The sequence below is a fragment of the Ciconia boyciana genome, chromosome 3 (genome assembly GCF_034638445.1).
Source record: "Ciconia boyciana chromosome 3, ASM3463844v1, whole genome shotgun sequence".
Classification (NCBI taxonomy): domain Eukaryota; kingdom Metazoa; phylum Chordata; class Aves; order Ciconiiformes; family Ciconiidae; genus Ciconia; species Ciconia boyciana.
In genome coordinates, this window is record NC_132936.1 from 102219394 (window position 1) to 102236676 (window position 17283).

The 17283-nt window shown below is 39.5% G+C and overlaps 1 protein-coding gene across 2 annotated transcripts in view; it reads right to left on the reverse strand.

The window, feature by feature from the left end:
• Window positions 1-9084: 9084 nt before the first annotated feature.
• UBR2 (ubiquitin protein ligase E3 component n-recognin 2) overlaps window positions 9085-17283 on the reverse strand; it is a 59759-nt gene continuing 51560 nt past the window's right edge. Inside the window, exons 42-47 of one of the 2 annotated variants that reach the window (XM_072856823.1) lie at window positions 15517-15625; window positions 15206-15262; window positions 13607-13684; window positions 13152-13322; window positions 12351-12452; window positions 9085-11569 (exon numbers count right to left, since the gene is read on the reverse strand). In XM_072856823.1, coding sequence (XP_072712924.1) covers window positions 11428-11569; window positions 12351-12452; window positions 13152-13322; window positions 13607-13684; window positions 15206-15262; window positions 15517-15625 — 659 coding nt within the window. In that variant the 3' untranslated portion in view covers window positions 9085-11427. The remainder of the gene's footprint in view (window positions 11570-12350; window positions 12453-13151; window positions 13323-13606; window positions 13685-15205; window positions 15263-15516; window positions 15626-17283) is intronic. The other variant, XM_072856824.1, reaches the window with a different exon arrangement.

Sequence of the window (17283 nt, forward strand, 5' to 3'; positions counted from 1 at the left end):
GCTGGAGGACCCTGTTCTTATATACAAAGTTGGAATAAGAAATGGGAAGAGTTTGCTGTGGTGCGTGGCCTCTAGTAAGGGAACAGAGCATCATCTTGAGTTTATCTGCAGCTGCCAGATAAATTCAGCTAAAGGGAAAGAAACCCAAGAGAGCAAACCCCAACCCCCTGCACAAACAATTGCAGACATCTCAGTCCCTCAGCTACGAGCCAGGCACCACACTTATTTTTACCCCGGCTGTGCAAAACCTCTATTTCTCTGCAGTGTACCTGGGAGAGTTTTCTCAGCAGGTCCCTCCCACCTGGCTGGTGGCCGGTCTTCAAACGAAGCCATGTTTGCAGCTGCCTAATCATTGCACAGCCCGTTAGTTTTCATTCTTAATCACTTGTGCACTTGCCCCAGCAGCAATCAGCTCCTCCGGCTTTTGTTCAAACTCCCTCTAGGATGGACAGACCAGTTCACAGCGGGACAGGTAGGGACCTGTCTGTACATCAAGCCATAGTCTGTATCTCGGTGGCCAGGCTGTTTCAGGCCGTCTGCGTGCAAGGTTTGATTTTGACAGGTATTTGTGGCATCCTTTCACTTTTTCAAAGCTGGTCAAAGCTTTTAGCTTTAGTTACAGTAATGAATTTAGTTACAATAATGAATTAAAAGGTCAACTCTGTTCTTTTCTGCATAAGACTGACTAGAAACAGGGCAACTAATGTAAAAGCCAACTTGCTATTCACCACAGCCTATCATCTATTGCTTTGCTGAGGGACACTCTGCATGGCAGAACTGTACAAACCAGACCAACTCCTTCCTTCTCAATAAGACGTCGCTACGACCGGCTGCTCCTCTCAGCTGGTCCGTTAGAGAAGAACGGGATTGTGGATGGCACGTGATGTGGCCACATATATCAGAGAAGAGCTTTTTGGAGGAGTCACATATGGATAGGAGCTGCATTGCAAGGATTAATTACAGTTTTTCCTTGTGAGGCTTCAGTGTGCTGTGATCTATACTGGCTACTTGACTAGACATCTGATTTTTCAGAGAGATGTAGATTTATTGCTGCCCTAGAAATCTAGCTCAGGCCATTGCTTTAGACAGGACTCTCCAATTATTTGTGGTCTCTATTTTTTTTTTCAGTCTATTGCTAGAGCGACATAACAAATTGACAAATTATTCTTTCAACACCACATTGGAGAAGCCAGTTCCCAGGGCAAGGGTCTCACGGTATTAGACAGGTAGAGAGACCATCTGAGACAGGATTATGAAGAATAGTACTGGAATCAGGGTTTCGTACAAATAAGAACAAATAGTATATATGCTAATGCTGTCTAAAATAAAGCCTCCTGGTTAATGAAGATCTTTGTAACATCTTATGATTACTACAAGATTGTAATACAACTCCTTTGTAAAATATTACATGTACTATATCATTTGTCCAATCTTAAATATACTTTCTTGTGACGTTGCAAATGCTGTTATAGATATCTCTGCTGCCTGCAAATGTAAATCTAGGTATTAAAAATTCTATTGCAAGTAAAGACCTCTTTAAAGAAAATGTTTAAATATATACAATTTAATACAGATTTCTTTAATTTGCATTACTGCTGACTTTTTGCTTCTGAATTAATTTTTTTTGACCCATTTTATGCGTTCCTATAGATGGGAAGCTTTCCCCCCCTCTATATAATGCTCTGAGAGACAGCAAACCTTCCCCTTCTCATGTGCCCAGCTAAGCTCAGGATGTGCAAACAGACCCCTAAATCACTTTCCTTTTACTAGAAACAGAACTTGCTGGATCGTTTTAGTAGTATCCTCTTGTAGTACACAGGAATTACAACATCTTCATGGGCCTTAACTTCTAGAAGTGCTCAACAAGTGAAGCCACCAGCATCCTCAGGATCTTTGGCAACCAGCTAAACTGTGCGTTTAGCCTCTTTCTTCCCCATTTAAATCTAACATGCAACAGACATTCAAAAGAAAGCATTGTTGTTATTTTAAATTTAAGTAGTAAAGCTCATGTAGTCAAAGCTGCCTGCAGCAATCCAGCAACTCCCAGAACCGTGCCCTGATTTTCAAACTAATAAACTTCAGAAGGATGCGAGTTTAATTCATACAAACCAGGCCACTTCTTTTTAGGTACCTCCATACGGATTACCAGCTTAAATTCAAGTACCCAGATCTGAGAGCCATCCCAAGGCCTTGAAGTGCCAACTTTTAGGAAATATCTTTTCTTTTTTGCAAGAAATGACAAAAAGTGCACTATTTTACTTGTGACATTTATTTGAAGGGACACAGAACGTTCACTAAAGTGCTTTAAAGGAGGAAATATAAACAGCTCCCTTAAAGCTATTAATTCCTAAGTAGCCTTAATACAATTGATAAGATTAGCCTCCATGCATTACATGAGCTTGGACATTTTATAATACCAGCCAAATGCATGTGTGGAGCTTAGCAAAGAGCATGGAAATGCTATATCGGGCTTGTAGGCACCACGCACTTCCTCACTAATGGTCAGGGAAGGTTTTCAAGGCTGATATAAAGAAAAAGGGATCCCCTTTGGAAATAAGCAAAACACTTATTTCCACCCGACTTGTCTGCTTTGTAAAAAAACCAAACACTGCCCTTACCATAATCAACGTAAAACGGGAACGGATCACAAATGCTTATTAAAAAAAAAAATTAAAGAGCATTATTAGAGATTAGTTAATTAAGAGATAAGGCCAGAAAAATAGAATGGTGCCATGTGGTAACAGCCCCCTGTGGGGAGACGAAGGCTTAGGCAAATTTATTTCTGGTAACAGGAATGCAGCTATCTCAATGAAATCTGAAGTAATGCGTACATGAAACCTTTTCCTCTTTTTTTTTTTAAATTATATCAGACCTATAGTGTTCAGTGACTGACTGAAACACTGAAGTAGTAAAACACCTCTCACAAAGCACCTGCATTTGCTGATCCCGTGTCATTTTACGGGTATTACTGAATTTTGATCCAAAGCACATTTGTGAGGTGGGAAAGCTGGAGGAAACCCTGGCCTGGAGCTCACCTTTGTGGGCACCACCTCTGCAGCACCCTCCCCCGGGGAACGCACCCCTGTTTTGCAGCCTCCCCCTCGGGCGCGGTGCCGGAGGAAGGGCTGAGCAGGGCTCCCACCTCCCATCCCGCCCGCCCCTTCTAAAGCAACACACACAGAACACGTCTGGCCTGATTAACCTGTTCCTACTCCAAAAGAAGGATAGTCCATAAACACGAGTCAACTTTTAAGTTCGTTATGAGGTGCATTTCCATAGTTTGTTCTCAAAGCCGATTTTTCCAGAGCAAAGGGTGGTGCGGGACTCAGACATGCCAGGCAAACTCAGCAAAACAAGGACCAAAGGGCAGGTCTGCAGCCTATTGCCTGATGAAGACACACTGCTTCAGGAGGCGAGCAAGCCTCCACGCATTTTACATCATGTTCCTAGGCAAAACGGCATCAAGCATCGCAAATTAGAAATGGGGAGACTCGAGCACATGAAGCTCAGTAAGGCACGACGCCAGCCGGGGGGACGAGGAAAGGAGGAGGCCGAAGCGTTGGCTCCCAGCAGCGAAGTTGAAAGCAGTAAGTCTGAGGCACACAATTCCCCAGACTGACAGCCTTGTTAAGAGGGTGAAACCAGTTTAATTCTTGGAAAAAGACCATAGAAATCACTCTGAAATACACGACGATACAGAATTTAACAGCAGCGTCAAAGAACCACCATCCCTGCCAGCTGTGCACCCCTCCCAGCTGGAGACAGAGCGAGCCCGCTCTCCAGCCAGGCAGCAACATCAGCATACGCAAACTGGAAGGAGATCGCTCGCCGCGTTCCTCTGTTCCAAGACATGCATCGTCCCCAAATGCAAAGTTTTCCTTTAAAGAACTGCTTTTTGCCTTCCCAACCGCCCAAGTAACCTGCTCAGAGGGTCGCACAGCTCTGCCTTCGGCAAACGCTTTTCCAAATGGGTGTGAGTTTTCCCATTTACACACGTGTTTTCTCTGACACAAATAAGACTAAGGTTAAAGATGAAAAAAACACAGGTGGAAAATACAAACAAGGACAAGGTGAATTCACAAGTTCGTGTGAATGAATTTTTCATTAATTATATAAATTAATCAAGAGCAGAAGTAACACTGATTCTGTAATGTTGCTGTAGGCATATTTTAAGTAAATTATGACAGCATTTCTTGTTTTCATGCCAGAATTTTAAGTGTAATTAGGTCCTAAAATTTACATTTATTCTCTACTTGTCCAAGTTTGTTTTTTTTTTAATTTTAAGAGTACTTCAGATTATTCTTGAGATTAGGTAATATTAAAAATGGATTAAATTCATTTCAGAAAGCAACTTATTCAGGAAGAGACTCATGACAGTATATCTAGATTTCAAATAGTACCGCAGCATGTCCCCAACTCCAGTGGGACAAAACGACTTTCTGTCCCCTCTTTGCAAGCTGGCGCTCAACCAGGCACGCTGCTCGTGCAGGTACGCATTCCCAGTGCCACTTACCCTCCTCAAATATTTCACAACTAGGTCTCTGCCACCCATGAAGACTTACAAGTGGGTCCTGAAGCTTTGAGAGCAGGAAACCACCCCATCCTTCTGCCTCTACAAGCACTACCACTACAGCCCCGGGAAACGGCACGCACCTCGCTAGCCGTGCCTGGAGCAGGGCATCCCGCCCTGAGCATGTGTTACGCTCCGGTGCAATGAAGCAAACGCGTTTGTTCTTGGGTTTGCTGTCTTAGACGGACGTGACACCTTTCAACACCTGTATAACTTTTATTCCACCCCTGCCCAACCATTTGAAATGCTACCCACACTAAAGTGTTTTAAGTATCTCGCATATGTTGATCTTAACAGCACTTACCCCGTAGCCTGCCAGCTGAACACTGTGTGCTTCTGCAGGCTCCCAGTGCCACACTGGGATAGATAGAAATGCTATCACATAGCATTTCTCTCTCAATTAAATAAAAAACCACTCAAAATTTCTTATTTTCAGCTCCATCCTGTTCAAGCTGATAGCAGAGACAGAAGGGAGCTTAAAGCCTACGTTGAGCATAAAGAAAAAGAAAATCCAACACAAAGTACTCTCTTTCAGAGTTCACGCAATCTTCTGAGCTTTCAGCTACTACAGCATTTTATGAATTCCCAAAGCTTGACAGGGAAAGGTTTAAAATACACAGATGAGATGCCTGACTAGTTCAACATTAAACAGATGCCCAACAATTATTGCAGATTTTTTTCCCTTCTTCTAGTGTACTTTGTGCCGAATTGCACATTCATTCCAAAGGACTCTGATACAATCATTGCAAGAAAACGCCGGCTCCTTGGAGCTGTCTTTATGGGGAGCAAATGTTACCCCTCTGTGCAGGCCTCTCTGGTTAGAGGACACCAGTGAATTACATCAGTGAACACACTGCTGATCTCCTTGCCTTCGCTATTTTTATATAACATTTCCTCTGATTTATTAACACGCTTTAGCATCCTCCGTGTTTAAAGTACGGCAAGTACAGAAATATGTTCCACACATTATTCCTCAAATATGTGGTTGATTTCAAATCAACACCTTGGCTTTGTAAGTCACTAAAACATGCCGCAGAGGTCTGCACAGGTGCCATCACTAACCCGAGCTCAGCTGTCCCACCCTGCCCGGGGCCGACTAGCCAGCCTGGCTTTCCTTCCAGGATCCTACGCAAAGAACAAGCTGGAAAACTTAACCACCTCCGAGCTCATGCTGTCTGGAAAGAGACTGTGAAAATATATATTCACAAACTGATGAAAAAGTAACATTTAATCATTGCTGTCATGGAGACGAAGATCAGTACTTGCCATTTCTTAGCTCCTACACCTGGTGCACTGCAGAAACTCATGCTCTCCCTCTTCTTTTTTTTCTGTCCAAGAAAAGAGTGTTTGACAAATCTCTCCATCAAGACATAAAGATATAAGATTTGGGCATCTAATGTTTGCATGCCAGGAGAGGGGGAAAGGCGGCAGAAGAAGCAGGATACCGAGACAAAACATGACACCACAGTTACTGCTGAATCCCGATGGGTACAAAAAAAAAACCTTTCCAAAAGCCAGTTTGCCATCACCAACCAAGGGGTACGTAGGGAGGACGTGGCGGCCACTGCTCCTGTCCTCTGTGGCACATAGTCCTGGCCAGACCACTTGGACACACACATCTTGGTGCCTGTGGGTGGATACAGTGAACTTAGAAAGTTAAGTAAGATAAAATCACCATGCCCTTCCAGAAGGTCTCAAGCTGAAGCAATAGGATGTTTTAGTATGAGGCTTCCACCTATCACCATAAATACTTGGCCACTTCTTAGGGCCAGCTGGTGATAAGGCGTAGCGAACAGCACTGAAACACTCCCTACGTGATCAGAGGGCTACAACGCCCCTTCAATGTGTCACATGGACAAGCCCCTGCTTTGTAAACGTCCCAACTATTTTACTGTAGCTTATGTTCCTGTATCAGCCTGTAACATGTTTAACAAAATACGTATTGATCAGCAGAAGGTAAAAATAGTAATAGTGACAAAACTAGCTCAATACAGTTACACAAGAGTCACACCTGCATTAGCAATCGGACACTGAGCTGACTCTCCCAGAACAGAACCAGGAATGGCTATTTCTCCTGACCATTATTAGCCTTGGAATAAAATAAAGATAATAATAAAGCCCCTTCTCTCTCTTCCTGGAAAAAGCTGCCTATCAGTCTGAAGAGCACAGCTCTGTGGGACTTTCAGTCAGGCCTTGGAGAGCTTTCCAGTGGATGAACTCCCAGAGCCTGGTCTGGGGGCAGGCACTGACTGGTCAAGAGCCTCGGTCAAGCCTGGGATCCCCAGCCATCCGCGTAACGTGGAGTTCTTCATCGTCCCTTACCCAACGGCTCAAACTTCCACAACAGCAAACCCCCAAACTGCATGGGCACTGCTGGCCGGCAGCGAGGAGAGGCCCAGAGGCTCCAGCTCCTTCTGGGCACGCCTCCGCGCTCTCGGGCTGCCCGCGGCGCATGCTCTCGCTGCGGTCCCAGCAGCCAAGCAGTCAACTCTACTTAGTTATCCCAAGCTGATAGCAATGCCCTTCTATCAGTCACTGCTGTTCCCCAAGCCAAGAAATGACACTCCAACAAGCTGAAGCCACTTACTGGTAACTAAAAGTTATCAGCAACTGGAGATTAAGATGTGCTATCCACACACATGACTTTCATCAGGTACTAAAATGATGGAGACTTTTTTGCCTCAGCACTACCTGTTCACAATGTTCTTAGTGTGGGACTCTTCTCACCTTTACTTGAACATAGCCCAAAAGGAGAACCCAACTCTACTCCTTCCCATTCTTCTAAGCATTCAAATCCCGTAAGAAAAAAAAAATACACGGAAGTCATGGTAAGGAGAAACATTTCCCTAAAGACAACTTGTCTGCAAGACTTTCCATCACTGGTAAGCAAGCTTTCTGTGTGCCTGTCCCTATGCCTTTACGCTGAGGAGATGTTGAAGCAGTACCATACAACCTGTACCAGTTATCCGGAGAAAGCGGACAGTCAGATGGTGACATGTTAGCTATGTAGGCAGAAGTGTGCTTGGCAGGCTCCCTGGCTGTCGTCACTCCTCGAGTGCCAGGAAGCGTTCCTGCAGAAGACAAGCCTTGATAATAACTGCATCCAGTGTTGTTCCCATGAAATCTCCAGCCTTCCCCATGCAGAGTCAAGTAGGACTCTGGGACACTCACCATAAGGAGCCAAGGAACCGAACAGCTAATGGTAGAGAAGTGGATGCCTCCCTAAGAAAGTTTTCCTTTAATGCCAGTTGAGATATGAAGAGCACCATCCCATTTGCACTAAGATGCAGGATTGGCCAGGCAACGGTCCTGGCTCACCAAAAGCTGAGCAGATCGCAATACAAAAATACGAAGATCAGAAGACCCCATAGAAGCCCCACAGAGAACAACCCAGATCTCTTGCTATTATCAGAGACAGCCTCCCTATCCCAGTCATACACAAAGTCATTCAACTGTTGGGTTAGTTTAAAGGCCTGTTCCTCTTGTGCTTCTTAGTAAATGAAAGTTGCTGTAAAACCACTTTCTCTGTACAGTAGATTTTTCTGAAGTAAAACACTTTCAATATGATTTCAGACAACATCCTCATAACCAGTTTGGGGAGATGTAGACTAGACTGCAAGGTGGACAGAAACCTGGCTGGATTTTCAGGCTCACAGAGCAGCAATGAACAGCTGGACGCCAACCAGTTACAAGTGGCATTCCTCAGGGGCTCATGTTCAAGCCAAAACCATTTAATACTGTCATATTTAACTCAATAATCTCAACAGTGGGATGGAAATACAGAGCCGCTACTTCTTGCCAAAGGCAATTCCTAGAAAGGAGCAGAGAAGGGGAGTCCAGGGCAGAAGGGAGGCACACTGCATACCCAGTTGGATCATAACAGGACTCTACTGTGAAGATATCTGAGATGCAACTCCCCTCATGCAATTTAACCTTTCAGAAAGGAAAATAGCTAGGATTTGGTGCTGAAGGTACTTCCACAGCTAGTCGAGCATCCAGCTTCTCCTCTACACATGCAGGTCATAGAGAAAATGATCACAGTGACACAGCTTCTAAACAAAACACCAAGTCATTTAGCATAAAATAAAATGCACTTAAATGAGATGCCAGGGCTGAAGCCCAAGAGCTCGTAAGGCTTCACATCACAAGTAAAAGAACAGAAGGTCTGTGTGGCCACACGTGTAGAGTAAGAAAGAGAGCCTCCTATGGCAGACTGGGGAGAGTACAAAGTGTTATCTTGAAGTATGAACAGAGTAAAAAACATTACTGTTGTGAACCTCAACCCTCACCCCTTTATAAAATATAATTTACAATCCTTTAAAAAGAGGATTAGACTTTTTAGCAGAGGTCAAGAAAGGTTTAGCTGACTGAAGCAAATGACACTAATAATATAATCATCTTACATTTTTAGTCGGGGAACTGCAGATGTTGCACATCCAGGTACTTCTGTTAGCTTGTGATTAACAAGGTGACACACTTGAAGGAACAAGCTCAGCAAAATTCTAAAAACAACATTTAAAAAGTACTTATTTAATGTCAACACCAAGAGCATTTACTTGATGCATTCAGCTTTGTTTTGTTTTCTGTTGTGATGGTTTCTGGTTTGGGGATTCTGTGGGTTTTTTATTATTGTTGGGTTTTTTTCTCCCCCCAAACACATAATACATGGTAGATTGTACACGTAATCCGCAAATATTAAAGTTATAGCCAATTTATTACAGATATTATTTCCCTGATACTGAAACAATGTTATATATATAAATATTTCTACATTAATATAAATACATGCAAACCAAATCAGAAAATAGAAGTCTTGAGTAAAGAATGACTAAACTTTCAAAAAGTGATAAACCATGTACTTTGCCATTATTTGTGGTCATAATTTTACCAACCTATTCAACCTTGCAGTCTCCAACTCTGATTCCAGAGAAAGAAAATCCTTCTAGCTGTCAATATTTTGCTTTGCACAGAGAAATCTGTCAGTATCATCAATTATCTTTTTAATGTTACGCTTACAGGAAAAGTTTTTCAGTGCAGTTACACATTATTCGAAACTGTGGCACACAGCTTAAGCAGCAAGACTCTCTGCAAAGGAATAGTAGCATCACCAAAAAAGTGTGATTTTCAAGTACCATGCACAGAAAATTGTTGATATATCAACCAGCTTAAGCAGCGGAAGGCAGAGATGAAGCATTAATGTCATTTTTTCCCCACAACTTCTGCATGTCTCTCTGTAAAAAGTGACAGCAATATATAAATGATTAGAACTACGACAGGTAGTAGAGACAAGAGTAGTCTGTACTGTTTTTAAGAAAAGGAAATCAGCATTGGCCAAGTTTCTTTATTTCGTATTTCACATCTTCACTCAATACTGTTACTGAATGTTTGAAAAATTGTCCTGTACACCATGAATATACAAAATTTATCTGAAGCATTAAATCTGTAAAAATAGAAACAATTCAGTCAGACCAAGTGTAACTGAAGACAAGCAATCCCTTTACTGTCTGCTGTATCTGGGCTGAAGACATAGTCAGAAAGTAAGACTTAACTAAAAGAACCACATATTATTAAGGAAACAGAACTACGTGAATTAAGATTTTACTAATTTGTCAGAAAATAGGAGAGATAAAGGTAATGGATTTTATTTTAAATCAATAAGCATAATGTCACTTTTTAGAGACACCCTGGCGGTCTAATTACATACAGCTAGAAAACTCACTGCCTTCAGGCACCCTCATATCAAGTGCAAATCTGCGCAGTTATAGAATATATTTATAAAATATACTATATGCAAACATCTTTACAGAGCTTTAAATCAAGCCAAAAAGTAAATATACTTGATGGGACAACAGAAAAAAAGAATGAATCTATGCAAAAATGTGGGCAGTGTGATTGTGGCCCTGCAAAGCCAGAGGAAACCATTCAGTTTGTCTGCAACAAAAAGGAATGGGATTTGCACCTTAAAAGTTAACAGTTAACAACAATGAAGAAAATATCCTCTGTGCTTCTGCAAATTAACATAAAATTAGCTTTCATGACATTTCACATATTGTCGTTATCTTAAAATATCTTCTGAAGCACAATGTCAACCCTTGAATACCAATAACCAATCACATAATTGAAAGTGAAAGGGCTCCCCAGCTAAATTCAAATTACAAACTACATAATTCTAAGGAGTGCAATGCTCTGGAAAAAGCTTTAAATTAAATTATTTTACTTGTAAAGCTAGTGTTAGGGGTTTTTTAGTTAAAACACAACTGGAAGCAAGAAAGCTGCAAGAGTACAAATGACGAAATCATTTTAGATACACCAAGTGAAAGAGTGAATTATCCACTGATGCAGACAGAAACATCCATTTGCTACATTATTTGCTTCCTTACTTCATTCCATTGCATGTACACACAGCTTAAGTATTAAAATGCAGAATAATAAATAAAACGGCTCAGATTACTAGCAAGGGGCAAAACACAATCCGTAATTGTGCTCTATCTAGTTTCTGTTTCAGCAGTCTTTTTCTCTTGCAGTTTATAAGAAAAAATCATAGTCAGACTTCCAAAAAGAGTCATTCTTTTTTTATCAGAAACTCAAGTTCATTTGCCCAGGTTTATAACCCAAGACATTTCTGTGAAGGAAGCACAGTGCAAATTATATGACTAATAAAACTTGCTTACATAGAAAGAAGTTTACTTAATGTTAACTGGTATCTTTATGAAATACGTTGTAAAACAAAGATTAAATAACAGGACTGGGTTGGTTTGTTTTTTTTTCCCCCTCAGACTTTTTTCCTAATACCTCCTTTGAAAAGCTTACTGAGTTACAAAAATCTTAATAAAGTTCCAGTCTTCAGCAGATAACCACTATAAATGCTGCCAATCAATGCCAACTAGTGTTTGATTTGCTTCTTGTGCATGTCCAATTTCCTCTGTGATACTATGCTGCTGCCAGAGTTTTTGAATCTTTTTAAATCGTTCTTTACACAGATGTAAGGGATTCCCGCGTCTGAAAAGGAGATAATACGTATCAGGAATAATATAACACTGCAACTAAGCACAAACACTAAGGTGCGACATGTTAAATATTAGATAGCCCTTTAAAATATTAAAATATTTAGATAACCCTTTAACATTATTCTCTTGTCAGAACAAATCAACAGATGTTTTGATCAGTAAACTGGAGTGCTACATTGTCTGGTCCCCCACCCTTACTGCTCAACAGTTCCCTCCAGCCTTTTGGAGTCTCATGTACAGTCCACCGAAGTCTGAACGTAGGTTTTCAGCAATCTTTCCATGCTGAACTAGCTCATATTCTATGATTTGGACCAGTTTCAGAAGTAGCAAGCATTAACAGTATTGAGTCCCCAAACTGTTCTCATAGGAAGCAGAGATAGGAGTTAAGACAAAAGAACTACCATGTTAAATAAAACAATCTCATAGTATTTTCACTTGGTATTAAATTAACACAGATTATACAAATAAAGGCACTATATACAAATAAAATTTTCAGCCTTAGTTTCTAGGCAACTTCCCAGATGTTAAATAAGATTTAAATTTTTACACCTCAAGACAACTGTTTATAACCTGGGAAAGATCTTCCATTAAGTATTTAACCTAAAAATATGTATTAGCATTAAAACATTTGAAGATATTAGCTACAAAAGCAATGTCAAAATATAATATTACCTATATAATTAAAATTAAAAGGTAACATAGAAAGTATATTTTACAAACCAGATAGTTTTAGAATTCCTGCCTTTAACAGATATATTTTTTTAAATATTTACCTGAGTCCCTGGTCTGTCTCTCCATAGTCATCAAGATAAGGAGGAGGATAAAAGCAGCCCTTTGTTTTTCCAGCTAAAAATAGCACCTGACATTCTCGTACTCTAGAGAGAAACACAGAGAAGACATTAGGTATTGATTTTTCGGTGAATAGTTTCTCATATTTCCATAGACACTGCTTTTCCAATTCTCACCTACTTTCATTCTGTATAATCCACATGTATAGACTTTTTAAAGGTACTTTTGTTTTTTAACACTAAAGATCTTATTCTCTTCCTGTTATAACTCCTCGGTAGCAGTTACAAACAATGTAGTTTCATGTCATATTATTTGCAGTCTGTGTAAAATACTTGACACAACCCCAACAAGAAAATAAAACAATTTCACTTCTCACTAGTCTTTGCCAAAGTGAAAACAGACATCTAACCTTTCCTTGTATGCAGGAAGGCAAACAAAATGAATTTTCATGTTTTCAACAGCAGCAGCAACAGCAGCCACAAAATTAAGGTATTTACCTTCATTGTTTTGTAATACTTGAGTGGAAATAAGCACACAGACAAAACAAATCCACTTTAAAATTAAATTTAAATTTTGTACGATACCTTACCTTCAAGGAAACAACCTCTGAACCTCATACCAAAGTATAAGGCAGATGAATGCACTCTAGTTTTTAGGCAACCCTGTTATTAACAAACTACTGCCTTTACAAACCACCCCTACAATCACATTTATAGAACTATTGATTTCGTGTCCACACACACCATCTAACCTAGCAATATAAGTAGAGGTGTTCAGTTTCTTACCTAAGGAATATGCCCACTCCAGAACCACAAGTGTATGTATGTGCAGTACAGGCTCCAACATCATCTCCTTCTAATTCAGTTTGACAACAGTAACTCTGAGAACATAGCATGGTCCCACACACAAGGCACAAAGTTGGGGCTCTGCTTTTATCACCACCTGATTTCGGACACCTTTTGTTAAGCAAAAAAAAAAAATCCATTGTATGTATTAACTCTAGATGGTAAAAAGATTCAAAAGTACTTTTGAACATTTATACAGTTAACAGTTAAACAGATCCCTGCAATTTCTATTTCACTGAAATACACAGTGGTTTTGCTGAAAGAGATGGCAATCAATATGTGCCATTAACTTTATGATTCTACAAACTTCTGAGGCTTTCAGGTTAGAGGTTTCCCAGTTCATCAAAAGGAGCAGAAGACTTTAGGGGTCCTCACTATAATTGCATACAACTTACGAGAAATTGGATGCTTGGTTAATGAGGCAGCTGTAGTCGTCCGGAAGGTCTATTAATTTGTTGGATTCTCTTGCATAGCTAGAATAAAGCAATCAAATTAACCACTCATATTTCAATGAATGATACACAGTGATTTCAAACTCATTCACGTTTTCCTGACTCATCTAAACAGCATCTGTGAATAATTAAATTTTTACAGTTTTCCTCTTCTCTGACATTCAGAGAGTAAAACGGCAGCATGGAAAAAAGGAACCCCTAACATCTCTCAGCTAGACTACCTCCAGTTTTCTTAGTTATTTTTTATGAATTTGAGAAAACACACAGGCAGAAAGTCAGAAAAATACTATGTCATATGTATGCTTTTAGCAAAGCTTTATGATGAGGTCACTACAGGTTTAACTGAATATTTGTTCTGCTCCCTTATCAGTTTGCTTTGTATTTTCCTTTTGTCATTTCCTTTTGTCCTATTGAATGGAAAAATAATCTGACACTCAAGTTCAGAGAACTTGTATCCTGAAGAGAATGAAATGTTCATGCAATGAAAAGGACCTATTTGATACCAAATATTTATATCTTTAGAAATAACAGTTAAAAGTTAATTTTTTGCAGATGCTATGCACTAAACTTTAATAATCTTCAATTCTAGGAATAATACAAATTAAACTGTGAAATATAAATAGAGGTTTGTAACAGAAGCAATGTACAAGAACATGCTGAGAGGAAAAAACATCACTGTCAAGTTAGACAATCTTGGGAAAAGCAGTTAAGAATCAGCAAAAGGAACACAGGGAAAAAAATCCCAACAATCACACATAACAGGAAATCAACTATGCAGTCAGAGTATTCTTACTGTATAAGATATCCTGTTAATAGCCTGGTATTTAACAGATGAAGTGATTAATTTTTGTCACTTAGCCTCATTGTATGTACAACGTTGAAAGATTGACTTTATGTATTTAGCACAGGAAATTAAAATGCAGGGATATATTTTTAATGACAGCACTGTGAATCTCATATTCATTTATAATTATTTGGATAATTGATAACCACTATTTTTACCCAGACTTCATAAAGAAAACCACCCCAAACACTTTTCTACACCCACTAATCATTAAATGTGTTCTGAATTCAAAATAATTGCTTAGCAAGTAGAAACGTAAGAAAAGCAAATTTTATTTTTAGCAATTGACTTGGTGTTGATTTCACTGAAGAATGTGGATTCTTTAAAAAGCTCTTCAATGTCTGATATTTTTAAACAAAGGTTATATGTGTCCTTTAGCAACAGCGTACCTTTTGAATCACAAGGTACAAATCTACTATAGGAAAGATGAGAAGAAGTGTTATGGCCTCTGATTACTGCAGATCAGTCTAAATAAAACTGTAATATTAACTTTGCCTTTTAAATCTACTAATCTAAGCAATATTTCACTTTTCTTACAAAATTACAAAAAATCTCTTTGCTTATCCCCTAGTATCTTTTTCATTCAATAAAGCAGAACTGCTACTCTTATTATAAACACCCTTTAGAAAAAGTGTTTGGAGAAAACTGCAACATTAAAGTTTCTCCCCTGTCTCTGCTTAAAATTTCTCCATGTTTACCTGATAGCATGTCTCTTGCCTTCGAGATAGCTTTTTACTTCCTTGTTACTACACCAACTACAAGAAAGAAAAAAAATGGCTTTTAACTTCAATGGATGATACTTTCCAAAAACAAGTAAGTAAAAATTCCAAAGTGCATCTATTCAATAATCTCTACAACCAAAATTATTTCCTTCAAAACACTTATTTCACAAATGCTTTTCAAAGTCTACTATTCATTTCCATATATGCACTCCTGGGAGAATACTTATATGACTATCTTGCGCAGAATTCCTTATTATATTTAAACTAAGCATAAAAACACAACTTACCTTTCTATTAACGTGTTCAGAATCTCACTATTTTCTTGAAAAAGGCAAGTGAGATTGTTTGGCAAGGAAAGATAGCTACATAAGTGTTCAAACTGGTTTGTTCCATTTACTGTAAAAAAAAAGTATAATTCTCATAATTGCATTTTTTTAAATGACATTAACTACAATAAATGAAATACAGCCCTAAATGGGACAGATTTTTTTTTTTTTAAACTGTATTCCCCCACACCCAAAACATAGTATGAAGTATGAAAGTGCTAGTAAAGGCACCAGACAGCTAGGAGGGAAAACTGCCAGTAATGAGAAGCAACTTTGCTCAAACTTCCCCTCTAAGCATGTTTCAAGCCTGGTCATAGAAGAACCATGACAGAGAGCTCAATGGTCTTTACAACTTAGTATGTCTTCATTTTAATGTCATCCATTAAATGGCTATTTTGTGCTCCTTGTAGTCAGTGACACAAACTGAGGCTGGTGATCACTGACAGTATACCAGTGAAGTATACCACAGCCTCAGAAATAGAGAAATTCCAAATGTCTGCAATGCTAAACTCTTCAAAAACATTATGTAGGGTACGACTGCTACATTGCCATATTCATTGTACTAGTCTATTGGTTTGAGTTGCTGGGCCTCTGCTCTTCCAGCTTTCAGGACAAAGAGTACCAGTACCTCTTCCATGGCATGGCCTCTTTTGCTCCTGAATAAAGGAGTGAAGAAAATTAAAATGCAAGCTATGCTCACTTCCCTCTCATGGCCAAGTGATTCCCATTTCACGACCCCAATAAAATACTAGAGAAGAGCAATACAGGCCAGCTGTGGGATCAGTGGGTCCTGGGGCAGGGGAGTGGGTAGGGAAAGCAAAACACCCAGTGCTACAGCCACTGTCAGGACATCCCTCGGTGGCAGGGACCTGGCAGGGCCAACCAAGCACCTGGGACTTGAGGATAGTAACAAAGTGAAGCAAAGCTTTCCTCTTCCCCTCTCCTACAACCAACTCTCTAAAGGCCCACAGACCTACTGTCTGGAAGTACAGCTGCACTTTGTACCTCATCTTTAGAGTATCCGTAACAAAGAACTCAAGCGGTCATTACTGGTCCAGACTATGAATTTGAGAAAACTTGTTACAGAAAATCGAAGTTCAGAAATAGAGGGGTTTGGTTGGTTGGTTGGTTTTGGTGTTTTGTTGTTTGGTGGTTTTTTTTGTTTTTGTTTGTTTGTGGGTTTGTTTTTTTTGTTTTGTTTTTTTTTTTTTTGGGGGGGGGGCGGGGGGTGGCAAATGCTTAAGCACTACTATCGTAAAATGAAAATAATGTACATTTTAAACACAATTTGTCCAGAAGCTATGTATCAAGGAAACATTCTACAAGTTCTGTAGCTGTTCTCATGTCAGCTCAGCGCTACATATAGTACTTCATTTTAAACATAGGAATCCTGAAGCAGTGTGAACCTACTTATAATAATATCTTCAGATTTACATTCAGTCCCTCAGTCCCTATATACACCATATGTGGACGACAGTAAAGTATGTTAATAACATCGATTATTTGGGGTGTAACGTTAACATCGGTGTATTTGGAGATTTTAATTATTAGCAGATGCTGATTTGAATGAAATCAACGCAAGGAAAAGCAGGTCTCATTTGAAAACAGTAATCAAAAGATTTCAAATAATCAGTATTTCTTTTTTTTAACAGAAGAGCATCAGTTTCTGGTTTAGCTAATCTAGAACGGCATTGGACTCGGTATTAAAAATACATTTTTAAAAAGGAA